At 45.8% G+C, this 24,734-nt stretch overlaps 1 protein-coding gene across 17 annotated transcripts in view; it reads left to right on the plus strand.

Annotated features, from left to right (window-relative positions):
• The window catches only part of LRRFIP1 (LRR binding FLII interacting protein 1), a 104,898-nt gene that overhangs the window by 38,816 nt on the left and 41,348 nt on the right, over positions 1 to 24,734 (plus strand). For 9 of the 17 annotated variants that reach the window (XM_083841396.1, XM_083841397.1, XM_083841393.1 and 6 more), the window contains exon 2: positions 6,405 to 6,491. In XM_083841396.1, the coding sequence (XP_083697522.1) occupies positions 6,405 to 6,491 (87 nt within the window). Of the gene's footprint in view, positions 1 to 6,404; positions 6,503 to 12,516; positions 12,535 to 16,331; positions 16,380 to 17,738; positions 17,784 to 18,303; positions 18,391 to 21,605; positions 21,639 to 22,616; positions 22,665 to 24,734 lie in introns of those variants that run through there. The other 8 variants (XM_083841407.1, XM_083841394.1, XM_083841408.1 and 5 more) reach the window with 6 other exon arrangements.

Below are 24,734 nucleotides of genomic sequence, written 5' to 3' on the forward strand. Positions count from 1 at the left end.
CGGTGGTGGTTAGCAAGGAATCCTTGGTTTATATTTAGGCGAACCTGCTGCCCTCTGAGCCATTTGCATGTAAGAGAAAGGTAAGCTGGGCAGGATGTGGGCTGAGCAATCCCTGTGTGATTCACAGGCTCGCCATCAGATGATCAAATGGTGCAAAGTGTATTTATTTATAATCCCAACTGGGATGCAAAAAATGCAGGTGAATGACCTCTAACCACAGAAGTCATTTCCAGACAGCCTCGTTTCAGGGCGATGGAACGTGTGGTGATTCAGGGGCAGCTCCTGGAGCTCGCTGGTTTCCATCACTTGTTGCTCGAGTGGAGAGGAGGTGGAGGACAGCAGTGCTGCGGGTTTACTGCGGTAAATACGTGCGCCTGCTGCACTATGGGGATATTGCAAGTCAGGTGCTGCTTGTCCAAATAAGCTTTACATTTTTGAGAAGTACAACAAGCCTTATCAGATTTCTTTTGGCTAATGAAGCATGTGACTTACGTAAAGGGAGTGAACCGTTGTGCAACGCTTGAGGAAAAAGCTTTCACCTGCAGAACACAGGACCGGGATGGCAGCACCCATGAAAAGTTGTGCTTGCAGCAAATGCGAATTGCTGGCTCTGTCTGAAGCACATTGGCAAGAAACTCAGCCTGAGAATAGCTGTTACAGAAATATGTAATAGCTGTTGCAGGGTTTGCAGGTATCATTTAGTCGGGCAAACATATGTCTTAAAATGTCTGCGGCATTGGGATCAGAGAGCTTTCTGAATATGGTTTTGTGCTGGCAAGCTAACAAACGCTTCAGCCCTCCACAAAATACAAAAAAACAAAACTAATCTTAATTTTTAGCCTTAGAAGCAGATCATTTTGAGAACGTTGGATTTAAGGAGAGCTTTGTATAGATTGAAACCTTCGATGCGTGTAGCTGTGCGGTAAGTCAACATAATTTTTTTCAGTGCTCAAAAAAGCAGCATAATTTCCTGCCTTTGTTGGCTATTTCTTGGGGCTTCCAGTTTAACAATGAACCCTTGAACGCTGCAGAAAGGAAAAGCTTCACGAATGCACACCTTCAGGATGTGTGTCATCAGCCTCTACCTAACCAAGTCACCTCCATAATTCTCTCATCGGGACGATAATGGACATCCAGCTTCCCTGGGCGAGAGGACGCCGCGCTCGGGGTCGGGAAGTCCCCGCTTCCGCCAGCATTGTGCTTCGTGCATCGGCGCTGGGCACAGCACAGGTTGACCCCACAGCTGTGGATATTCCCATTTCTCCCCACAGCCCCGTGGGGCAAACAGGGGGAGGAAACGCTGCTGGCCCTGCCTGGCTGGTGTCCAGCGTCTGCTTGTTCTTGGACGGTGTCGCACAGCGGTAACGAAGCAGGTCGCAGGCTGCTCGGGGCTGAAGGTGCTGAACTCCTTCGTGCACGATAAAGATCTGCTGCGCAGGGCTGGATCTTCCTTTGAACACTAAACCGAGCGTTAAGCAGGGCTGTGGGGTGCAGAGCAAGAGGACAGACAAAAGCAACACGCGCTTCGCAGGGCATTCGCAGCTATAAATCACTGCGGGCGATTGCACTGAAATGACAAAAATGCAGGATGTGTACTTGGAGAGTTCCAGCGACTTCCCTGAATTAAGGCAATTCTTTTTTAGCTGCTGTGGGTTTCCACGCTCCTCTCGGCAGCGTGGTTGTCATCTCCTCTTGTTTTGCCCACGGGGCTTTGCAGAAGCCCCTGCGGGTTTTTTTGGATGACACGCACAGTTCAGCTGAAGCCGCCAGCAATCTTTGTCAGATGTGCAATGCTTCATAAAAGGGAAGTTACAAAAGCTCTTTAATGAGTGCAATTAGGCTTTGTGTTCTTACTCGTATGTTTTTGCCAGTGATCTGTCACTTCTGATGAGGCCTGCGTTACTCACGGAGTCAGTAGTGAATTTTAGATGGTTCTAAGATTTGCCTCCTTCGGTCTTAGTGATTTATCTCATCTCAAATCCCTTGAACAGCTATTTATTTTAGCAGCCTCAAGACTCTCATTTTAGCTTTTGTACTCCAAATTTTCAAAGTCTGCCTGTGCTCATCACCGCTGGAGGTGTGTTGAGCAGCGTTGTGTCCCTTGTCGGGGTATGGGCGAGGTGACTCGGGACTGGTGTGGGAGTGCTCGGGCTGGAGGGAGGCCGGGGCCATTCAGGCAGAGCCTGTTTTGGGACAGTCAGCACGGAGAGGAAGGCTGAGTTCACGCCATGCTTTGCAGGGTGTGCAAGAAACCAAGGTATTTATAGCAGAGAGCTATTACTGCAAAAATGCAGCCCAAGTGTGTGGTTTGATGAACCAAGACAAGCTGAGTCGTGCTCCTGCTTTTGAGGAAGAGGTCCATAATAAATCTGACCCTCTTACACCTTTGCTTAAAGTCCGTAGTGGCAGTGGAGGTCACGATACAATCCTTCGTGTGTCTGCAGCACCTGGCTTTGCTGCTGTCGGCAGGTGGGCTGTGCTTCTGCGCAGGAAAACTGCCAGAAAATACTCTCCGAAGGCTCGTGGACAGCCTCAGCCATGAAGGGCTGGGAACCATTGCGGTAAGACATGGAGCTTGTGCTGCTGGCTGACCTGCTGCTCCTTGGTAACAACTTTCTGGGTACAGGCGAGTACTTCGAAGCTGTTGCTTACCCTCCAGAGGAACTCAAAGCGTCTGGCGTGCCGAAAAGTCCTTCTAAGCTGACCTTGCCTAAGGTAACGGAATAAGCTGTGTTTGGAAGTGTTCAGTTCATGCTGAACCGAAGCGCTGTCAGCGTGGCTGGCACCAGGGGTTATTGCTTATTGGATCGATCTGTCATGCCATGGGAATCTTGTCCTCCTTGTGTGTTGCTGGCCACGTGTCGTCTCACTTCGCTGTGGATGTGAAAGCTCTAGGGAAGGATGGCCTCGTTCTTGCAAACTGCCTTCATCCAGCACAAAAGAGCTGGTGGTGTCGTGAACCAGGGTGGAAACAATTCAGTGATCACTGGAGAGCACCCAGGCACCCTGAGGAACACATCTGAAGTGCAATGGTCAGTTTACTCGTGGAATTTGCTGCAAAATACCAGGCTTACGGAAGGCTGCCCTTAGTTCCTCCGCTATATAAGATGAGGCTACGGAGAAGCCAACAGGCTGGCTCTTCATGGGGGCTGCGTGGAGGGGGTGAGCTCAAACTGGGAGAGGATGGGTCCTGACACGACACAGGAGGGGAAAAAAGTCTCTATGAGGATGGCCAGGCATCAAAGCAGCGGCCCTGAAAAGCTGCAAAGCCTCCAGCCTTGGAGGTTTTCAAGGCCCAGATGGACAAAACCCTGAGCAGCGTGGTCAGAGCTCGGTGCCAACGCTGCTCGGGGGTGGGAGCAGAGACCTCCCGTGGCCCCTGCAGCCAGAAAGCGTCTGTGATGCTTTGGTGCCACACGAGCGAGTCACTTGGAAGTATTAGTGCTTGGGGTGGGATAACCTTGTGTTGGCTTCTTACAGAGGTGCCAGTAGGTACGTGCTAATGGCAGGATTTGTTAGGTTTGAAAAAATCATAATTCAAAAGCTATTTAAAAGGATCCGGAATATTTTGTTCCCTTGCTTGCGGTGACAGATACTTAATGCTGAGGAGCCATGTGGTCCTGGAAAGACAAAGTTCATAAAAAACATATGATAGTTCCAGGATGTGAGCCAATCCAAGACACTAAAGGAAAATGTATTTTTACTCCTGCATGTCTTAAAGGTTTGAAAATTGGCTCTGTATGAGCAGGCGAGGGCTTCAAAGCTGTAATACAGTAAATTGGAGGCTCCCCATGGATTGCACTTAAAACCAAAATGTATCCTATATATGCACGTATACGTAACGTGCCATTTCACGGGATGTTCAAAAGAATAAATCACTGCAGTCAGTGCTGGTATCTAGGGAACTGGCAAGCCTTGTTGTCAGGGAGGGCTTGGAATATTGTTTTTTTCCTTCATTTTCCAGGTTGCTTCGTTTCATTGTATGTTGTGCTCAGTTCTGGAGGATGTGTTCTTCTGCAGTACAGCTAGCAAAGGTGTAAATCCGTTGGCCCTTGTCATACAAGGAGAACGTATGGGGAAATGCACACGTATGTGTGTAAAGCACAGCATCTGCATTTTACATACAGCTGTGTTTCTAATCTGGGAGATGAGCTGGTTGTTGAAATTCATAAGGAAGATACCCACAATCATTTTAACATCCAGATAATCCTGGCTTTGTCGCTCCTAGCAGGAGGGAAGTTAAGATGTGCAGTTGTGTACTGGGTGGTATGTTCTGCTTACGGAGTACCTTGTTTTATATATGAGGAAAATATAGCCAATAACTTGCACTGATGTTCTTTGTCACCATCACCAACACCAGACCTGGGGTTTTAGCATACAATTTCCAGATACATGTACAGATTAAGTTTTTGTTGCTGTTTATTTTCATTTTTGTGATATTTCTTCAGACTTACAGCACAAACAATTGCTTCTCTAAGCTCATAGGAGTCAAAGTCGTTGTTTGAAGGAATTGTGGCTTCCGTTTCCTATCTCTCTCCAAATATCTTTAATTAGCTGGAGCAGGATTCCCCTTCCTTGGGATGCACAGGTCCGTGTTTGCAGGGCTGCTGCAATCTGGCATCAGAGGAATCTCACGACAGCCCCTGGCGATGAGCAGCACGCAGCGGTCCTTGTCACGGAGGCTGGCCTGCACTCACAGCGCTGCCTCTTGTTCTTTAGGTTTCTTTTCAGGTAAAGAGATCACATAAAGTCAATCCAATACTTCTTCCAGCACTGTGATTTCATGCCTTGGAGCATGTTTATATAGTGGCTGTCTTAAAAACTTGCAGACCTCACAGCCTGGTACGTACCTCCATCCCTGGTAGGGTGCACAGGTGTGTTCATGGTTTTTCTCCAGTGCACAGCTAATTGCCTCGAAATTCAGACTAGGAGCCGAAAAGAGCTGAGCCAACACTTGGTTCTTTCTGCCGTGGATGCTTTTACCCTCTGAGAAGGTTTTCTGGTGTTGCAAGTGGTTTCCCAACCTGAAGGTGTCTGAGGTGTACAGATTAGAAACCGCTTTCATTTAAATGTATGGTATTTGCACAACAGGGAGCTGAAACAGTCCCCAAGATCTATAGATACATAACATGTCTGCTGGCTGTGTGTCTGTTATTATTAATACATTTTTTTCCAAGGGACTGTCTAATTCAGATTCTTTGTTGTTATTTTTGATGAGGTTTTAAGATGTACAACACTGCGGGATCTCAGACTTTCCGTACACGAGCTTGTGCTTGGCTTTCCCTAGTCCTTCCCTGTTACCTGAAAACTGTAGCCCTCTTCCTCCTGGTCCGAGTGGTTGAACATTTTTGGGGGGTGGGCAGGATACCTTTATTTTTCCTCTCTTCTCTTGGCTTTCCTTCTGTTTAGGAGTACTAGCAAAAGAGCTGGTGCTCTTACTTTCTGTATGTTTGACCTGTATATTATTGTAGTTTTTCCTGCCAAAACAGGTGCTTTGCTTACAGGGAGAAGCTCTAGAACCAGGGGGGTTGAATTGGGTGCCCTCCTAGAATGACAAGAGCGCGGGATCCCCCTTGCTCCCTGCCGAGTCCTCCTGAATTATGCTGGATGCACCGCTCGCAATCCCACCGGACCAAAGCTGAGCTGACTTTGCACACCAGGCTTCCTGTTTTCGCCTGGGATTAAAACCAGATTATTAAAAATGTTTCTTCCCAGCCCGTTCTGGCACTCTCAACCCCGTTGAAATGAGGAAGCTCTATAGTTCTCGTGGGAGGCCTGTTCTTAGCAGGTTTCCCCTCCAGAGAGGTTTGGGCTTAAATGGCGACGTCTGGATGCTCAGAATGAGCCGGTGTGTTTGCTCAGGATCCCCATTCCCTTGCCTCCATCGTTCCAGCCCTGGTTGTGTGTAGTTGCGCTGAAAAGCAGCGTTCACCGAGCCGCTGCACCCTCCTGTGTGCTCACACCATGTCAGCTGTCGGGAAGAACAGCACGTAATGTGTTTGCTGTGGGTCCAATTAACTCATCAATAAAAAAACAATTGCACCGCATGGGGGAAAAAAAAAAAAACTAACAAGCAAGACCTGCCTTTCTTAAATAAATCAATCCGGCAGTGTTCTCCCTAGCAGCATTTCCTCTCCAGCCCCACAAATGGTAATTAAAGAAGCACGGGGCGCTGTTCAAGGCAGCTGCTAACCGGGGGTAGTGCCCGCACGCGGGTGCATTACCTGCCGGTGAAGCACAACAAGTTGTGGAAGGCAGGGCCATTCCCTGCAGGAGGGAATTAACTCCTACAGGTGTGTTTACAGCCCTGCCGAGTCCAGCCTCCGTGTTTGGGGCCCTGCTGAACGAGCGCGCTTTGCGTCGGATCGCCCAGCTGTAATTTCACCACTGTGTTCCTTTCGCAGGCTGAAGCGAGGCTGGCGGCGAAGCGAGCGGCGCGGGCAGAGGCACGGGAGATCCGAATGAAGGAGCTCGAGCGGCAGCAGAAGGAGGTACGTCCGAGGTGCTGGGGGCACGATCCAAGAGCCTGGAACAAAGGGTTAGCCTGTGCTTGGCTGAGACCTCAGTCCGAGAGGAGCTGGTGCGCCTCAGTTTTATTCGCTCCTCAGTTTTATTCGCTATCGTAGGATAGCAAATAAAATCGCCAGGAAAAACAGGGACTGTGGCAACAGCTTTAATTCAGTGAATAATTCAGTATAACAATTCCCAGAAAACACTAGTGGTTAGCTCATAACCATTGTTTAATATTAAGCTTTGAGGTATGCAGCTTGTTTGTGTGCGCACTGGGGGTGAATTCCTAACATTTCCTTGGAAATACTGAGGGAGGGAGACTCCTGGCCCTCCTGTAGCTCTCTTCTTGCAAGCCGTTTCACTTCATTGCTGTGAAATCGGGGTTGTCCTATTCATAAAAATGATGGTCTGCTGTGGGCAGAGGTAGAATTTGGGGGCTGACAGGTGGAAACCGGATTTGGTAAAACACTGCCTACTCCAGCGTGTTTGGATGAAATCCTCAGTGTAGCCTCCCAAAACCCTTGGAAAAGCTAGTTGTTTTTGTAGGACCAGCAAAGTTAGGTGTCAGTGTGGGGGGAGATCATGGGCCTCCAGTGTAGGAATAGTCATGAATGATCCTGAAGACCAAAACAGCCAGTTCTGCTCCTGTTTTGGTGGGTAGGAGCTGAGCTGCATGGCATTCTCTCCACTCCAGGAAGCTGGGAGCAGTGGTTTGTTTTGGAGCCGCAGAAGCTTAGACTGTGCCATTAGAATGGAGCTGGGAGCACAGGTAGACCAACCCAGAGGTAACAACCAGCAGGGCTTAAAACTTGCATTTGTTGATGTCCAATGAACAAAAATGAAGTGAAATTTAATGAAACAGCAGAGTAGACCTAGCAGGGTCACCAGCAATCATAATATAATTTATTCAAGTAAAATAAGTTTTGATGGAAAGGGAAGAAGTAAAGATTTTGGAGGAGGGGTTATGTAGGAAGAAGCAGCATACGTCTGTGCTTTGGGATGCAGAGAAGGAACAGAACAGCCTGGAACAGAAGTTGGTGGGCAGTTTGCCCGTGCCGAGCTTTGTGCCTCGCCTAGCTGAGGCACGTTTGGATGTGCCTTAGCACCCCGCAGCCGCAGCGGGGTTGGACGTTCCTGCAAACACACCAGAAGGAAGAGCTGCAGGGGGGCACTGCTGCAAGCACGGTGCCTGTAGAAGAGAGGATCCTTTTAGTGCTACAGCTGCTGCTTTTTGAGGGATGCTCCTTGTAACCCAGACCACGGCCACGAGGTCTGCACCGTGGATGAGCGTTTGTACTGTCAGGCATCCTGGTGTGCCTGCAGCCTGAGCGATGGGGTTGCTCGGCAGCCCTTGGGAGCTCCAGCAGGCAAACAGTAGGTGTTTTGTTTGGGCTGCGAACTAAGTATGGGTGTCGCGGCAGGTGACAGCGTTACCATCTAATTTGCAGATGACACTAATGAGCCTTGATGACCCCTTGAAGATTAAAAGCTGTTGCTGCAAAGAGCGTCCTAGTAAATTGAAATGTTGGTATGGAAGTTAAAGCCTGCAAAGGTTCTGTGTGCTCCCACAAATAACTGATCTGAAAACTTGGTGAAAATCTCCTTACGTAGATGGAAATGGAGTGGTACAGGGTGTCACTCCAACATAGGGAATTCAGTGCAAGCTAACCTAGATACTCATTACAATCTGTTTTGTAATTCACTGGCATAAATTACATACTGTGACTGCACACTTGCTTAATATTTCGCAAGCTTGGATATTCCCTAGATTTTTCACATAGCTTCATCTCAGCCCCCAGATGCAAGGTAGAGCTAATGAGGATGGCTGCACAAAGCTTTTCATTGCCACAAATATCTTCCAAATATAATGAAAGAGGACACAGATAAAATTCTGAATAGCAATCAGCACAAGGGATTTGGCAGCTGATTCTTCGGAGAACATACTGTGGTATACTGGTGTCCTGATAGCTTGCTGTCTGCAATCTTCATTTTCCTTCCCAAACTCTTCAGAGAAATAAATAGCACATTCACACATGTCAAACAGCCAGAGCTTTAAGCACTACTACTTCAGAAGGCTTCTTAGAGCCAGTTATGGGATTTAAAAAGCAATGAATAAATTTATTGCATGTGTGTGTACTTGTTCATGCTTCAAGCAGTGTACATGCTCTGACAGGCTTCTGGTGGAGCATGGATCTCTTGAGAATGTATGTATACTGTTGGCGTAGGTTAAAAGTTTCCAGATGTTACTATTACAAGCTATAAACATGGCAATATAGCTCCCACTGGCAGTGAAATAGGGTGTTTTACTGATTTGGATTTGGACTAGAGGCTGGCTCCTGTCCTGCCCACCATCAAATATTAAAGATGTTTCTTAATCTCTCCTTCATTTTTCCTAATTTTAAAAGAATTGGATAACTTCTGCCTCATGAGTCTGTGTATATGATTTAACTCATGTTCTTTTTGATGGAAATGCAAATGCACCAGGTACCTGAGATTTTTATTCTTTATCTTAGAAATGTCTCTGTAGTAGAAGGAGCAGCTGTTTTATTAGAAAGTTGTTAAAGGACCATGTAGCCACATGTGAGGAGTGCCCCAAAGATTAGTCACAGCCGTGCAATAAAGCTCACCAGTAAATGGTGGGGAGTGTGTGATACCATACCAAGCTCTTCTCTGGGCAGGATTGACTTAATGTAGCGCACAACAACTGGCAGCAGAAATTTCAGCACAGGTGACCCTTCTGGAAATTAAGATTGTTTGTTATCAGCCACATTATTGACCAGTCCTTTTCCTTTCAAAGGAGTGTATGGTGAGGAGCTCATGCAGGCAGCCTGGGTTTAGGTGGTGGTGAGCAGGCTTGCTGCAGGTGCAGGACCAGCCTTTGCTTCATGTAAATTTAATTGGGGATTTAAGGTATAGATGGGCTTTGGGAGGAAAGAATTGCGCTGTGCGATGTGGGAAAGCTATGATGGAAGGCTGCTGCAGTGTTCAGTGGTGGAACAGGATCCCAGGTGTGTTTGGGAAGGTGGTTTCATCTCATCGCCCGATACCATCTCAGGCCAAGCGGCAGCGTGCTCTCAGGGAGAGGAAGGTAAGGAGAGCGCACATGCAAGTATAACAGGGAAGTAAGCTAGGTAGTGTTTTCTGGAAGAAAACGAGCACAGGAACCATGATCTACGCTGCTCTATGAAGACAAGGGCAGTGGTCAGTCTTGAATCGCGTGTATTTAACAGAGCAAGGTTCCTCATTGGGAGGCTCCGAGAAAGGCACAGATGTACTTGAACACAGCTGCGTGAACTTGTTCTGCACCACTTGCCGCTGCTGTTGCTAGCCACCAGAGATGCAAACGATTAAGCAGGAGGCTGCTGCAGGCTTTCTGGCACCGTCAGCACACAGTAAGTCACTGCAGGAGAGGCAGATGCCAATTCCCTTGCTCAGCCGCGTGGGTGACTGTCAGAGGTGGTGGCACGTAGTCCCCTGCCGCTGGTACCACCCAGCTGATAGGAGTCCCGGCACCTACAGGTCCTGTGCTGACCCCGCCCCGCTGCCGTGCTCTTTAAATGCTTGCTGAGTCGAAGGTTGGTCCATCTGGTTCCTGCTGCAAGGTTGTGTTTGGTGCTGAGTCAAACGCTTGTGTGCGTGCTGGTATTTATTGTTCATTCACGGCGCAGAGCAAGTCGAGAGCTGGCTCGGTTTCTTTGAGTACCAAGCTGTTAATGCTAGCGGGGTTACCAGGTTAAACTGCAGAGATTTTTTTTGTAGAAGCTTGCAATAAAATTTATTAAAGCCCTTTTTCCAAGATTTATCCAACGGTTATGTTTCAAGACAGTTTAAAGCTGCAGCATTAGGGGTAACTGTGGAGAGTGTTTTCTGTAGGAGTACCTTCTGTGCGTGCTGCTGGCAAGACTGAAATGTCTCCTCGAGGACTGACACTCGGAGACCACTGTTTAAGCCAATATTAATGCCTGAAGTGAACAGAGAAGGCTCTCCTCCCACTCCCTAATCTGCAGGGTAAGATTCCCGCATGCCAGTTCACCCAGCAGACGAGCCTGGGCTTTTAGTTCGAGGCCCGTGCAGTGTGCTGGTCTCCTCGCTTCTTTTTCAGCACAAAATTTGCCTTTGCTGCTTTGTCAGTTTCCTTCCCTGGCATACTTTGCATGTATTTTTCCTCCTTTGCATTTATGCTTCTGGTGGCATAAAATGCATTGCCAATAGTTTGTGGTGGTGTTTTTTCTCCCACGTCAGTCAGAGCCTGCCACTAATACTGTGGGCAAAGCACATTTTTGTGATACCATAAGAGAGGAAAGTGCTTTTTAAGACCGGTGGCTGCTTAGAAGTCTGTTGGCTGTTAAGCTCTTAGTGGGGGGCATACCTGCAATGGAGAGGACTGTTTGAAAGAGGTTTTTTTTTTTTTCCTCTTCTGTGTTATCTAACAAGGACAGTACACTGATTAGAGATCAGTCGCTTAAGAGATGAGCTGATGTAACGGCTGACCGAGAAACCCCAGGTTTGTGAAAGGTTGTGACAGTGAGGACAACAAACGTGGCTCTGTCCCTGTGTCCCTTTGCCGCTCTGCGGTGTCCGGCCCTGAACAAGGGCCCTGTTGTTATCGTAGCCACCCGTAATCTGGGTCCTGGACACAAGACCTCTTCTGTGTCCTGCTGCACGCACCAGGGGCACCTGCTCTGCCAAGCCTGAAGTGTCGGGTTTGGAAAATAAAGGCGCGCGTGGTGCTCTCTCAGAGCCACGGAACAGCGCTCGGAAAGCATCCGTGTACAAGCGTTTGCTGTCTGCCTCAAGCTTGGCTTTGCCTGTTAGCCAGCCCTGGTAAGGTGTACTGAAAAGGAGCATGGTGTAGGAGACACATCCATGGCAGAGCTAAAGGTTTAACAGCCACCTGTAAAGCTGCGGTGCTTGGCTTCCCGTGCAGATGAAAAGCACTCTGCGTGTGCAGATCAGCCCCTGTGTTCTTGGGAACTGTGGGAGGCTTGAGTTCATTTTCCTCTTAGAGGCTTTCTTAGCACCAGATAAGCGAGGTGATTAGTTGTGTGGGAACGCTGCCTTTCAGTGCGGGTCTCAATTATCCCCTCTGTGCTCCTAGCAATAGGAATTAATGCTCCTGAGGTATTAAGTTGGCTTCTGCAGTTGTCCTTCCCAATCACGAAGGGGAACCTGATCTGGGCACCGAGGCAGCGACTGGAAGGAGGGCGCTTTGCTTCCCAGCTCAGGGTTCACCTGAGGTGGCCCAGGAGAGCAGTGGATGACGAGGATCCTCTGGCCCCAAAATACAGGGGCCAAACCTCCCTGCCACCTTCTGACCAGCTGAAGGGCTGGAGTGAGAGCAACGTTCCCTTCCCCTGGCTCATCTTCACGGAGCAGGGGGCTGGTGGTCGAATTTATTCAGCGTCGACGCTTACCCGGGCAGCTGGCGGTTCTGAGGGCAGTGCTGTGATTTGCTTCAGCTAAATTCAGCTGTGTTAGAGCAGCTGTAATTTTAATATGCTGACACTGTCCCGCACACAGCTGAAGGATGTGCGGTGTTGGTATTGCCCTTAACAGAAGGACAGCTTTTCTGTAGGCAGTGCTGCGTTTGCTTTTACTGTGATGGTAGATGCACGGCTGTCACCTCAGGTGAATATTTGGGCATCTGTGACTTTGAAGGAGTGGGGTCAGAAAGGCAAGAGGTCCTGCCTTACACAGGGTCAGCCTCTGGCCAGTGCAAGGCCCAGGGAGAAATGTCTGTGCACCTCCAGGAGTCCAGCAGGTAGGCAAACAGGAACATATTTCAGCAAGGCATGTGGAGGAGGCCTGGAACATGAACCCTGCTTTCATTTCACCCAGCTTGACAGGATTTCAACGTGTACTTTTCTGTATTCATGTTTTACTCTATGTTCTGCATAATTGATATTTTTCCCTCTAGCCTGGCTTATGGAACATCGCATTACTGTTCATCCATTCACGCTCGCTTTTCTTTCCTTGTTTCTTTCCTTTCCTTTTTTTTTTCCCTAGATCTATCAAGTTCAGAAGGTAGGGCTTGCTCTTTCATTCTTGTTTGCATGCGTGTTTTCTCACGTTAGCAGTCTTGTTAGCATTTCAGAAAAACTTCTTAAGAACGGAAGATGCCCAGCAGGCTTTGTATTTCCAAGCCTTTACATCTCCTTTCCTCCCCTAGCCTGGTGGGGTGGGTAATAAAGGGGAGCGGGGGAAGGTGACCTGCATAAAATGGCTGGTCAAGGACTTAATATAACCTTTCCCAGTGACTATTTGGCAATAAGCAACGAGCAGAAGAGCAGTTCTGCAAACCATCCGGTGCATGCAAATAGGGTGGCTCCCGTGTCACTGTACAGCAGCGTTGCTGTTGAAAGCCAAGTGTATCGCTGGAAATATTTCCGGCTGGGCACGCACCTAACAGGTGCCAGCAGGAGGAGTGACTTTGAGATGACTTTGCCTGCAGAAAGTCACAAAGTAAATCAGGGATACGGTGGTTGAATTTGTAATCGTCCTGTAAATAAAGTGCACGGCCTTCCTGCTGTCTGACCAAGAAGTTACAAGCACTTTTATATTGTTTAATACTCTCCCCCTTGGTTTAAAGGCATGATTTCTTCCCAATTTCCTCCTCGTAGCTCAAAAAGGTGGCTCAGCTAATAATAATAATAATCAGCATAGCTCTAACTGGGGTCACTTGTCCTGTACCAAAAGCTGTTTGGCCCCTCTGCACTTCCAGCACGCGACCTGTGTGGTTCCTGCGAGGAGAATAGCCCTAAAGAGATTTTGCAGGGAGGGACAAAGCATGCACTTCTTTAAGCCTGCCCATTTTCCATTTCAGTGAATGAATTTTTCTGAGATTTTTTTTTTGCTTGCTTGTTTGCTGAGTGATAAACGTGTCCTAAACCCCCCCAGTCTGCTTGCTTTGGCCCTCGCTGCATGTTTCCCTAGCTTGGTATAGCAGTGCGTGTGCTTTTGGAAATGCTGACCTCTCCTTTAAGTGCCTGTGTGTGTGAAGGTGTCTGCTCAAAGCATGTGCTCTGGTGCTTAATCCTGACTCGCTTCATTTGGTGACAAATACATCTTACTCTTGTTTTTATATGGGGAGTTGACTGTGTACCGAGTGAATCAAATTAACAGCTTCCTGTGGATCAACAGGCTTGTTATCGGTCTCCTTTATGGACACTAATTTAATCTCCTGGTACATACGCAGCCCCATGGAAACAAAGAAGTTGTTTACTGTTGGTGTCCTGACATGGATGAGAAGATAAGTGGGTTAGCTTCACAACATCCCGTAGTGAGTTTGCAAGTCTAGCAGTCTCACTGTCACTTAGTGAGCAAATCTGATCTGGAATTCTCTCTCAATGGTATTAATGTCATTAATTATTTAATTTTAGTATCACTTCTCAGGGTAGAGGAGAACTTGAGGGTGACAGAGACATCCGACTTAAGACCAGATGAATAGCCTTTAGCATTTCTTCCTCCTTTAACCTATATGTTCACTCCAACCAGGCCCCTTTGGGCAGAACAGACAACTTAAAGAATTGGGAAGTGGCTGATGGGGCAAAATAGCTGATATGGCAGATGCTGCTGGTTGAGTCCAGTGTGAGATGTGCTGTTTAGATTAAAAATCTAATTCATTAACAATTTTCTTTTGTGGCTATTAGGCACATTGCTATGTCACTTCAAAGGGTGGAGAAAAAGACTGTAAGTGGAATTTAACTCGTGCCTTACAAGTCTTTTAAGGGGTGTTTCCTCATCTCCCTTTTGCGAAACCGAGTTCTGAAGCCCATGTCAGAAGTTAAGAACAGAGGGAAGGAAAAGGAAGTAGGAGACCTTACAAAAGCCATCAGCATGTTTATGGACCCTTCCTAGGTGTGAGAAGGGGTTCCCTGCCTTTATACTGATGTTTTGGGTGTTTTTCCCCTGGTTTATTTTTTTTATCATTTTTATGATTTATTTTTTTTTAATTAAATCTGTTTCTAGTGTCAGAAAATCTGGGGGAAAGAAAGCCTTTAATAAGGCTTTACCTGATCTGATTTACCACCAAGTATAATCTGCAGGTTCTGCTCACGTCTACAATCCCAACCAGCTGGAGTTCATATAATTTTAGGAATTGGGCTCATTTGCAGCACATGATGTATGTAAAACGTAATTGCACAGCATGCTGTCACACACACATTTCAGTTCTTCCTGGAAGTAACCAGTCCAAGCACTTGTGAGGAAGCACGTAAGCTTGGAGAAACAGTAGTTCATGCAGTGCTCTCTAATTTCATGTAGTTTAAGGGAGAAATTTCATTTAAGTGCAACTTGGCTCGGCATTGTAGAAGGTTGCTAGATGTATTCGTGCACAAACAGATTTTAACAGGGAAAGAAGAAGGGAACGCTTCCATGCCCTTGTAGGGATGTGGTTAAATACCTTGAACTGTTGTCTGTTCTTCCTCCAGAGAGATGCTCGCATACTATTTCAACCTGCAATAATGCAGTGAATTCATTTCCCATTTTCAAGTTATTGGCCTAAATGCTTTCTAATATTGTTTTTCCCGATTTCACCTCACACCTGACAGCATTCAAAGGTCTTTGTGCAGTTTAGGTTGTCCAGGACGGCCTCCTAATCGAGCAACTCTCTGCAATTTCGACCTCATAACCAGCTTCCTTCCCTTCAAGCTGTCAAAATGAAAATGAAGATGACCTTAAATGAAAATCATTTTGCTGCCTAATGAGGAAGAGCTCTAAAGTAGGAATGAAGTGATGCAATATCATAAAGTGCTCAGATGTTCCTTCTCGTTTATTAATAAATAGGGTTTTTTTTAGGAGTGAAAGTCAAATTACATTAATACCATAGAGTGAGAGCTAATTACAGAGCATAAAACAGAACAAGGTTCTGAGTTCTGGTGGTTACTTAAGGTTTAACTGCTGATGCTCCTGCCTCCTCAAGCCTCTAAGAAAGCAGGCAAGTATAGGCTTGTTTTTTCCACAGGTACATGAACCTCAAAATGCATAATCTGAACCATTCCTAGACACGTGCTATACTTCCTTAAGCAGGATTTCCATCTGTTGACTGTGCTTTAGTCCGGTGATGTTCCTTCACACAGCAGGGTTAGAGTTCCCATTAGGAATGCAAACTGCAGTCCAAGTGCGTGTTTGGGGCAGAAGAAAAGGCCTGTTAAACTTGTTGATCCTGAACAATTTGCTGTCTGGTGGAAATGCAAGTTCAGTGGGAAGTTCCAAACGTGATGCCGAGAAAATACGACCTTGAGAATCAGCTCAGAAGAGACAGCCTGCTAGGAAAACTTACGGCACTTGGTACTGAAATGCACAGAGCTCTAGAGGGTCCCAGAGGTTCCTGTGCTGCCATCACTGGTGGTAGCACTGCTGCCAAGGTGATGGAAATGTGGACAAAAAGGAGATCTGGGGAGTTCTGAAAACAGTGAATAAGAATGCACTGAGATTAGTTGCATTTTATTCAACTTGTCTTCCCGGTTTGGCAAATCTGTGCAGTAAACACGATTTGACAGCATTTTTCCTCCTGAAAGTGTTCTGTGCTCAGCTCCCTCCTAATGAGTCTTGACTTAAGTGGGTCAGGGACTCAGGACTCATTACACCCTTTGCTCCTTTCCCCATAGTGCTGTTTTTTGGGGTTTTGCACTGCTGAGAAGTAAGAAGGTGTCCCATGAACACCCCTCTGCCTGGAAGCTTTTCCTGGGCATGTGCTGCATGGCGGGCCTTGTCCCTGGCATGTCTGTGCAATCTGTGTGTGAATCCACTGGCAATGCATGTCTCAATGTCAGTATCTGCCTATCTCATCTAAATTCTGTTTTTCCCTTTTCTGTCTGTAGAAATATTATGGTCTGGATACTAAATGGGGCGACATCGAGCAGTGGATGGTAGGCCTCGATCGACGTGGTTAACCAGCTTTTACGTGTTGAACTCTTGTACGGTTGATAGTCTGAACCCCCCCCAGTAGGTGTTTCCATACATTGGAAGTGTGAACTCCTCCCTTAGCACAAAGATTTCTGTTCAATACCTGAAACATGGCCTAACACGGGGAAGGGTTTGGGCAGAGCCATCTCTTTTTCCAGACCTCTGTCCAGACCCTGCCACCTGAAGGTTGGCCTACAGACCCACTAAAGCCCCTCACACAAGGAATATGTGCACTCACTCTATTTCTTGTGGGGTTTGCTGCAATGTGAGTCTCTTCAAATCTGTCTTCAGTTAAATTTTGGGCAAGTTTTTTCTGTGCTGCTTCAGTCGTCTTTGTACTTGCTGCTCCGGGCGCTCTCCAGAGCCATGACCAGTTGCACTGTGGCAACGCTGGCTTTTGCTGGTCCCGCTGGAGTTGGCTTAGCAGCTCAGGTATAGACTTGGCTGTTAGCACCATCTGACTTCTTAACAGCCCTAATGTGGGGTGAAGGAATTGCTACAGGGCTGGAAGGCCTTGACTTGGCATGTCTGAAGTTCATGGCATCACTTAACAGCGATGCCGGATGAATCGCGCACGCTGAAAAAGGCGAAACGGAACAGCTCACTTCCAGCGGGGAGGAAAACTTTCAAAGTCCCCGAGAGTTTTGCTACTTAGCCAGCATTAATGCCGGTTTGGTGCATGCCTTCTTGAAACCTGCTGTCACAAGGAGCAACCTGAAGATGCTCCAGTCTCGCAGATAAGCCATTAAGTCTCTTCAAACCCTCGTTTGGTGAGCTTAGCTCCCTGCTACTAGTAATTCCCTAGCTTAGAAATCAGTTCAGATGTGAGAACCCTTAATTACAATGATGAAACTTCCCCCCCCCATTTCCTACCACTGTTCAAAAATTCCATGTAAAATCAATTTACTGACACGCAGCATCTACTACAGCATTTCCAGCGCTATGCTACAGCACTTTCCAGGTTTCGAAGGACTGTAAAGCAGAAAGCTTAATTAAAAAGGCCCTGTGAGTACACCGATTCACAGATGCAGAGAAATGCACTCGATCACGTAAACAGATTTTTGAGATGCAAATAAGTCCCTGCATACGTTTACTGCAAATGTAACAGTATGTAGTGGAATAAAAGGGAGGGGAAGAAAGCTGGGGTCACAACGAAGGGAAAAGGGCTTTTTGGATTTGACAAGGTGTCACCTTCCATTATGTGGCTTAACCTTACTGACTCCTAAACTCTGTAAGTTTCACTGTGTCTTTCTGAAGGCTCTGTGTTGGTGTGTCTGTCCTTTCAACACTTCACTTTTTATTTTTCTCTGCTGCCTCGGTAGGAAGACAGTGAGCGTTATTCCCGTAGAGCCCGAAGAAATGCCTCGGTTAGTATTTGCTTTTGCTTTGTAGCTAAACATTTCCCCTTAAGTAAACAGACGTATATAAGGCAGTTCCTTTTAAAAGGAAAAAAATAGAGCATCCTCCTTCCCCCCCCAGCTGAATAAACCACCAAAAACCACTTCCTGACTGCTCTGCCCTCTCCCCAGCCACTCCGAGGAGCTTTTGCAAATGCACGAGAATGAAGGGGGGGGAGAGGGAGGTGGGGGAGACAACCTGCTTGGAGGGTGTAATGTAAATTTATTCAGCTGTGGCCAAGAACATAGAACAAGGAATGGACGAGCAAACTTGTAATTCATCCTGTAGTAAAATGCTCGGTAATGTTTCTTGGGCAAGGGATGATTTCATTTAGTTTTTGCTTGTAGCTTAATGCACTCCTTTTATTAGATAGTTGTTCTGCAAGCCTTTTCTTTCCTTCTGTCCCATCAAAGCCACCCGCATTTACATCACTGCCTGTTATTTCTGTTCTTTTCATTGGTTTCTTGTCTTTATACTTTCTTTTGCTAGGCTTCGGATGAAGATGAGCGCATGTCAGTGGGTAGCCGTGGAAGCCTGAGGGTTGGTAAATTGTACAATTTAAGTGTGCATGTGTGTGTATCGACGATGCTGTCCTCCTGTACCACCAGAGTGGTTATTCTGCATTTTTTTCTCAGTTCACTGAAAACGTCTTCCTTCCAAAATCATGCCACTGTCCATGTTCAAGGTGCATGTGTTTCCCAAGAACATTTTGGCTAGTAATTCTTTGAACCAGGGGATCTGTCAGATTTGCATTCACTGATGAGGAACACAAGCAAAGCATGTGACTACAGATACCCTTCTGGTTACTGCTTCTCGCCGGTGTTGCAGGAAGTACTCAGCCAAAATTATGGTCTGTGCTGCTATTTTTTGTGTGCACCGTGGAAACTCCCCTGTTTGTTTGTTGATACTGAGAATTTGGGAAGAAGCCCTGAGCTGAGTTGTGGGAAGGAAGAGTACCCAGTGCTAATCCGGAGAAAAACTTTAAATGCTTTTTCACAAAATACCAGTACAGTACTTGTCCTTACACGTGCTAGAGTTAAGATTTTTACATAATCAGCTCTTGCAATTGTGGAGATAATTTAAGCAGTTTAATTCTGAACAGCTAATGCTATTGGGGCAGCGTGTGTTGATGGTCTGGAGCAATGTTTGGTAGCAACACAACAGAAACAACCGCTAGTAATGCTGTGGAGGAAGTGCTCAGCACTTCTCAACATGAATCAGCTGCTTCTAGCTTGTTATGGAGTGATTTGGGCCTAAAACAGCTGTGTTTGAGAATAACTCAAACTTCTGTTGATGTTCGTAATTCATCAATAGTACTGGTTACATGGCTTTGGCTGGATGGTCAGCTGTATTTTGTAGAGCAAGCAAGACCTGTGTCATTCACAACAAGGTCTCTGTTTATTGTCCTTGGTTTCTGGCTTCTGTGGAGGTTTTATTTTTTATAAAATTCATATATTTTTTCTCTTTAAAACTCTTGTTAATCGTTATCTAGGCTAGAAGTACCCCTTTTTTCCTAGACCAAGTATCTCCAGCATTGAGTGAAATGCCTCTTGGGCTTGTGAAAGAGTTTTGGAAGATGAAAAAATAAATTAATTACTACCGCAGAGACTGGTTAGCGCTTCCTGATTCCTAATGTATGTCACCTTAAGATAGCATGATACGTATTTAAAATTTTTAGTGTTGCCTTCCTCCCTTTTTAGTAGCATCCTTATTACTATTTAAGAAATGCTGTGAAAATCTTGATTCTTTAAGATTGCAAACTTAGTCGAGTGCCTTTCAAAGCTGAGAGAGAAAATGCCTTAAAACAGGAAAGATTCAACAAATGAAAGCTTATCTTCACAGCTGAACTTGAAAACCATTGTTTATTTTACTTAAATTTGGACACGTTTTGGGGAAGAAAAATATGCTAAATCAGATAAAATTTCATTTTTTTATATTCAGAAGGTGACTGATAGAAGTTTGTTTAACCCTGGTTGAAACTGTGTCCCTCTCGATGGGGTAAAACGCGAGTACTTTGGTGCTGCATTCATCTGAAAGACTTCTTGTCTTCATGGAAAGCCACTGGTGATTCCTTTGATGCATTTTGATGGTTCCATCCTGCCGCTGCCTTTTGTTTTCATACATTTAAGCAGCAGAAGCCCTGCACTCTGTTCCTGACCATGCCTTGACGGAGCTTTTCTGATGCTTTTCCTGGGGCTGTCAGCGTGACTTCAGGCTCTGATAACCACTGCTCCTCTGCTGAACAAGGATCTTCAGCTGGCTTAGGAGATGGCCCATAAATACCCGATATTTTTGCAAAGAATGTCCTTTTCTGACGGAACCATCTGGCTGAAACTTGACAGCCTGGTATTTCACATGGTGTTGCACAGACTCCCCCCTACCCTCGGAAAGCAGCACACTGAATATTTTTGTGCAAGATATCTGACATCTTGGGCACGCACAGGAAGAGTTTTGGCAGAAGCTGGGATAACTGAAGACTTCCTTCCCTGATCCAAGTGTCACTGGGATTGTAGGAGAAAGGAAGTAGTACATCTAGCCGAAACTGAAATTTACCCTTTCACTTCATTTGGCTCTTTTGCTCACAATTAAGTGACATTGATTGTTTCCCTAATACAGGTACACAGTAGTTTATTTTAAGTATGACCACATCTGTGCTTAACCTGTGAAGGTTTGGCTCCTACCGTGTGTGTTTAAAACAAAGCAAAAAAAAAAAATAAAAAGAACAACTACTAAAAGTCACCTCTGAGGACTTCTGAGCTATTTGAGCACGAAGAAAGCACCAGAAACTGCTGTCTGGTGTCCATGAAGGGTTTGTAAAACTACGCTCTTCTTTTTTGGATATTTGAAGACTACTTCCTTAGTTGTGGGATGCCACTATAGTTGGTCTACAAGGCTTCCACCTTCTGAAAATAGATCTTGTGCCCAGGGCACCCTGGGTCACTGTGAGGCTGGGAGCATTAGGAGTTACTCCTCGAAGTGATGGCTCTGTTCTGTACAGGCAGCTCTCATGAAATGGGGCAGTATGCATTTATATATGCAACTTTACCTCCCTGCTAACCTGCCTGGGTTTATTCTGAGTTTTCTCCTGGAATAATTGTGAGGTGGACATCCGAACTGCAGGCACCAGAGGGCTGCTGAGCTAGATGTTGAGGAGCTGCCCTGGATGCTTCTGGCACAGCAGCCATCAGCGTGGTGTTGATTAGACCAGCCCTGCCAGTTGATTTAAGCTCCACAACAGTGGCTACCCTGTAACCAGCAGCCTAGTGGGTTGATATCATGCTATCTTGAGCACCTCTATGCCTCCTGCAGGCTTTGACAGCCTTTCCTGTGGCTTGTCGTGAAAGCATCAGAAATCTCCTGTCCCTCTCGTCTCAGAAGTCCCACAAGCTCGGTGCCCTTCCATGCAGTTTTTTTGTAGGGAAGCTCAATAACATCATCCTGTGTTTGTCGAGACACTGGTTTTCTTCAGTCTCTTTTCCACTGCAAGTATCCTTGTTGTCCCACTTCTCAGCTGGCTGTCTCTCTTGTGCAAGACTGTCCAGCATGAAATATTGCTGAAATTAGTCACTTGTGATGGGGTTTGTGTATGTTTCCCTGTTTTGGCCACTTGACAAAGTTCCTGACTTCTGGCTTTGTGCAAGAAGTCCAGAGTTATCAGAATTACTTATGTGGGATTTACATCTCTGTTCTTGGTGTTCTTGTAGGGGGGTGGAGGAGGTTGATTGTCATCGCTTGCTTTAGTGTTTTCCCTTGTCTTCTGATGTTTTTTTTTTCCTCCCATGCCTTGACAGTCTCACTTGGACTATGCCAGCGCCTATCCAGTGGTGAGATTAGTCTGACAGTTGTAGTGTGTGTTTAAAACCTAATTTTCAAGAAGGAACTAACATCAACTGTGATAGCTCACGTAAGATAAGGGATGATCCAAAGTGATCCTGAGGCAGTTTGTGGTCCCAGTGGGAAGACCCTACTCCTTTGCCTACTGTTGGGATGAACGCACCCTGTTCAGTGGGTGAACTAGGGAGGTCCGAGTTAAGTCCAGTTCAGTATTTATCATAAGACAGGACAGAGAAGCTTTTATTTCCTCTATCTCTGTTAGTCTGTCCATCGTCTGACTGGCTCTGTCTAGATTTACATCAGCATAAATCCAAAAAGAGAGAACCCTCGGAAACACACTCTGACTAGATCTAGCACAGGAGGCAGGACGAACACACCTCCTACCAGAGATCTGACTCTTGGAGGACCGGAATGAAGATGGGGACTTGAATCTCAGCTCTTTAGATGTCCTCATAATGTTAGCAGTGCTGTGTTGTGTCAGTACTGTGTTGAAACGGAGGTCTCTCTGTTTCTGTAGAAAGCAGCCTGGAGAGCAGCTTTACAGGCTTTCTAGCTTTTTTTCTCTCCTTCATTCCCTGCCCTATTTCAGACTAGAGATGCAATGAATCTATTTGAGTGACCTATATACAAAAATAGTTCAAACACATTTGGATTTTGCATGGATCTATTGATGTAGTAAGTATAGACAGCTGGTAGCTCAATTAATTGACTTAACCCATCAAGCATGAATAATTTTAACTGTGGCTGCTAAATTTAACAGTACTATCATCACTTTTAACAATACTCGTTAATAACTGGTCATTTGATTTGAGATTTGATTTTTTTCATATGTGCTTACTGAGCCATGTTCTGCAGAGCTGGAGGAGTATTGGACTGATGGTTTTGCTTGATGGTATGCATGCCTGGCTCTCGATGTGTGCACACAAATTCATTGATCTTTTCACCCTGCATTCTTAATCTCACTGCAGGCTGGATTAGAGAATGAGAGGACCAAAAGGAAGAACTACTCCAAAGCAGTATGTATCTTAACTGTCTGTCTGAGGTTTTTACATACACAACCACTGTGATGGGACTAGAGGATATGTGCAAGTACTTTGGCTCTAAGAGCTCCCCAGCCTAATGTCAAGGATACGGTGTGACTCGCAGGCCTGGTTGGGTCTGCAAGAATACTGAGAATCGCTTTATCCGCAAAACGTAGCGTAATCCCAACACTGATGTTGGTGTTGTACCCAAAGAGCCTCTTGGAAAACTCAAAACCAAACTTGATCTTTAACATTACACTGAAATAAGTAACATTGCTAGGAAATACATATAATAGAGGCTGCATCTTTTAATGTAAGGAGTAGTAATGTTTTTCATGTCTCAAGAGGTTAGCCCTGATTTATAACGACATTTGAGTAACTAGTAGTTCAGCAATGCTGCAGGAGCACATTTTCAGATTCGATGTATGCTACTTCTGGTAGGAGTGCTGAAGCTTGAACTGAGGAAACAATATTCAGGAGGCTGAGGCAGCTTGCATAAATGCTGCCTTTGTCTCACCGTCAGTAGCGCCTTGTGTCAGAACAGATCTCGGAGCTCTTTTCAGGTTGGGATGTTAACTGTTCAACACAACACATTGTGAGTGGCAACGCTTTCAGCCAGGTAGGTGCTGTCTGCTGAGATGATGAAATACCAAGAGAAGTCAGCTGCCTGTTTCCAAGGGCAATTATTGTAATTACATGCTTTCCTTCAGTGCAGAGACACTGACACTTTCTTAGCTTATTGTAGCTTGGTGAACACTAGTGTTTCTCAGGCAATCTAAAGGTAATTCTTTGTACCATCAGTACCTTACTAGTACATGCACCAATAGCACTGCACATTTAGTAGAGTCAACTGCGCATTTAGTAGGGTCAGTTGCATAGTTCTGAAATGAGAACAGATAAAACCGAATATTTCGGCCTCCCCAGTTTGCCACCCTATTTGTTTCAGTTTTCATAAAGGTTCTGATCAGATATTTAGCATGTTAATATAGCATAGAACAAAGGTTAGTAAGATCTGTTAAAGCTCACCCTGCAGAGCTTGTCTGAAATGCTACATCTGGAGCATTTGCCTTCAAAAATCTGAGCTGGAGAGGAGGGAACAGTGGTCATAGTGGCAAAGGAAATAAAGGAAATGACCTGAACGGTGGAGCGTCAGTTTAAAATCTAAAGGATAATAGGGCAAATTAAATTAAATGTGTTTAGAAGTGTCTCATAAAGTGGAAGACACTTAACCTGGATTTGTGAAAAAATGAATCATGTCAATTCAACATAATTTTCCTAAGCAAGGGAATTATCTAAGGGCATAAAGGAAGAGCACTGGATGAGACTACAATGTGACTACAAGGCTTTTGGTATGCTTCTGCCTAACATTCTTCAGCAAAACGTTTGCCAAGACCAGGTTCTTGTAAAAGAAATGCATTTAGTTGAAAAATAATCTGTTGAAAACAGTGACAGCTGGAAGGGATTTCCTCTGATCTCTTCTAAGACAGCATTGTTGAGTTTTAAAGGGGAAATCAGTTCTATGGGAGTCCGTAGTGCCTACTTGTCTACGTTCAGGGAGTAAAGGGGGCTTCCTGCAAGGTTGGGATAAAAAATACCGATGGTGAGTGGGAGCCAACTTGCCAAAAGTGAAGAATGATAAGAATAAATGAGAAACACTACATCTTACGAACTGAGGAATTAAATACCCTAATGGTAACTAGGGAGTTGTGCATAGCAGTCATTCAGATCATGATCCAAGAGGTTACATTTGGTCAAGATTGCCTTGTTGAAAAAAGATGAACTTAATTCCTCAGTGTAGTAACAAAAGGAACGGCGGTGGTAATCAGCCCACGTGGGGCTGGCATCCTTGTCTTCAACTCCTGAGGCACTGTTTTAACCATTTTTTAGGAAAGCATTAGACAGATTGGTGCAGCCTGAAGAAGGTAGCAAAGCCAGGAAAGAACCTAGGCTGTGTAGGATGGCTAGTAGTGTTTCCAGACCATTGGAAGATGGGAACTGGGCACTGCCCCTCCATTTGTGATACCAATGTTGCATTTCAGTGGAGAGTCCTAAGCTTTGTCCAGA

This window comes from Anser anser (assembly GCF_964211835.1).
Source record: "Anser anser genome assembly, chromosome: 6".
In the NCBI taxonomy this organism is placed as follows: Eukaryota; Metazoa; Chordata; class Aves; order Anseriformes; family Anatidae; genus Anser; species Anser anser.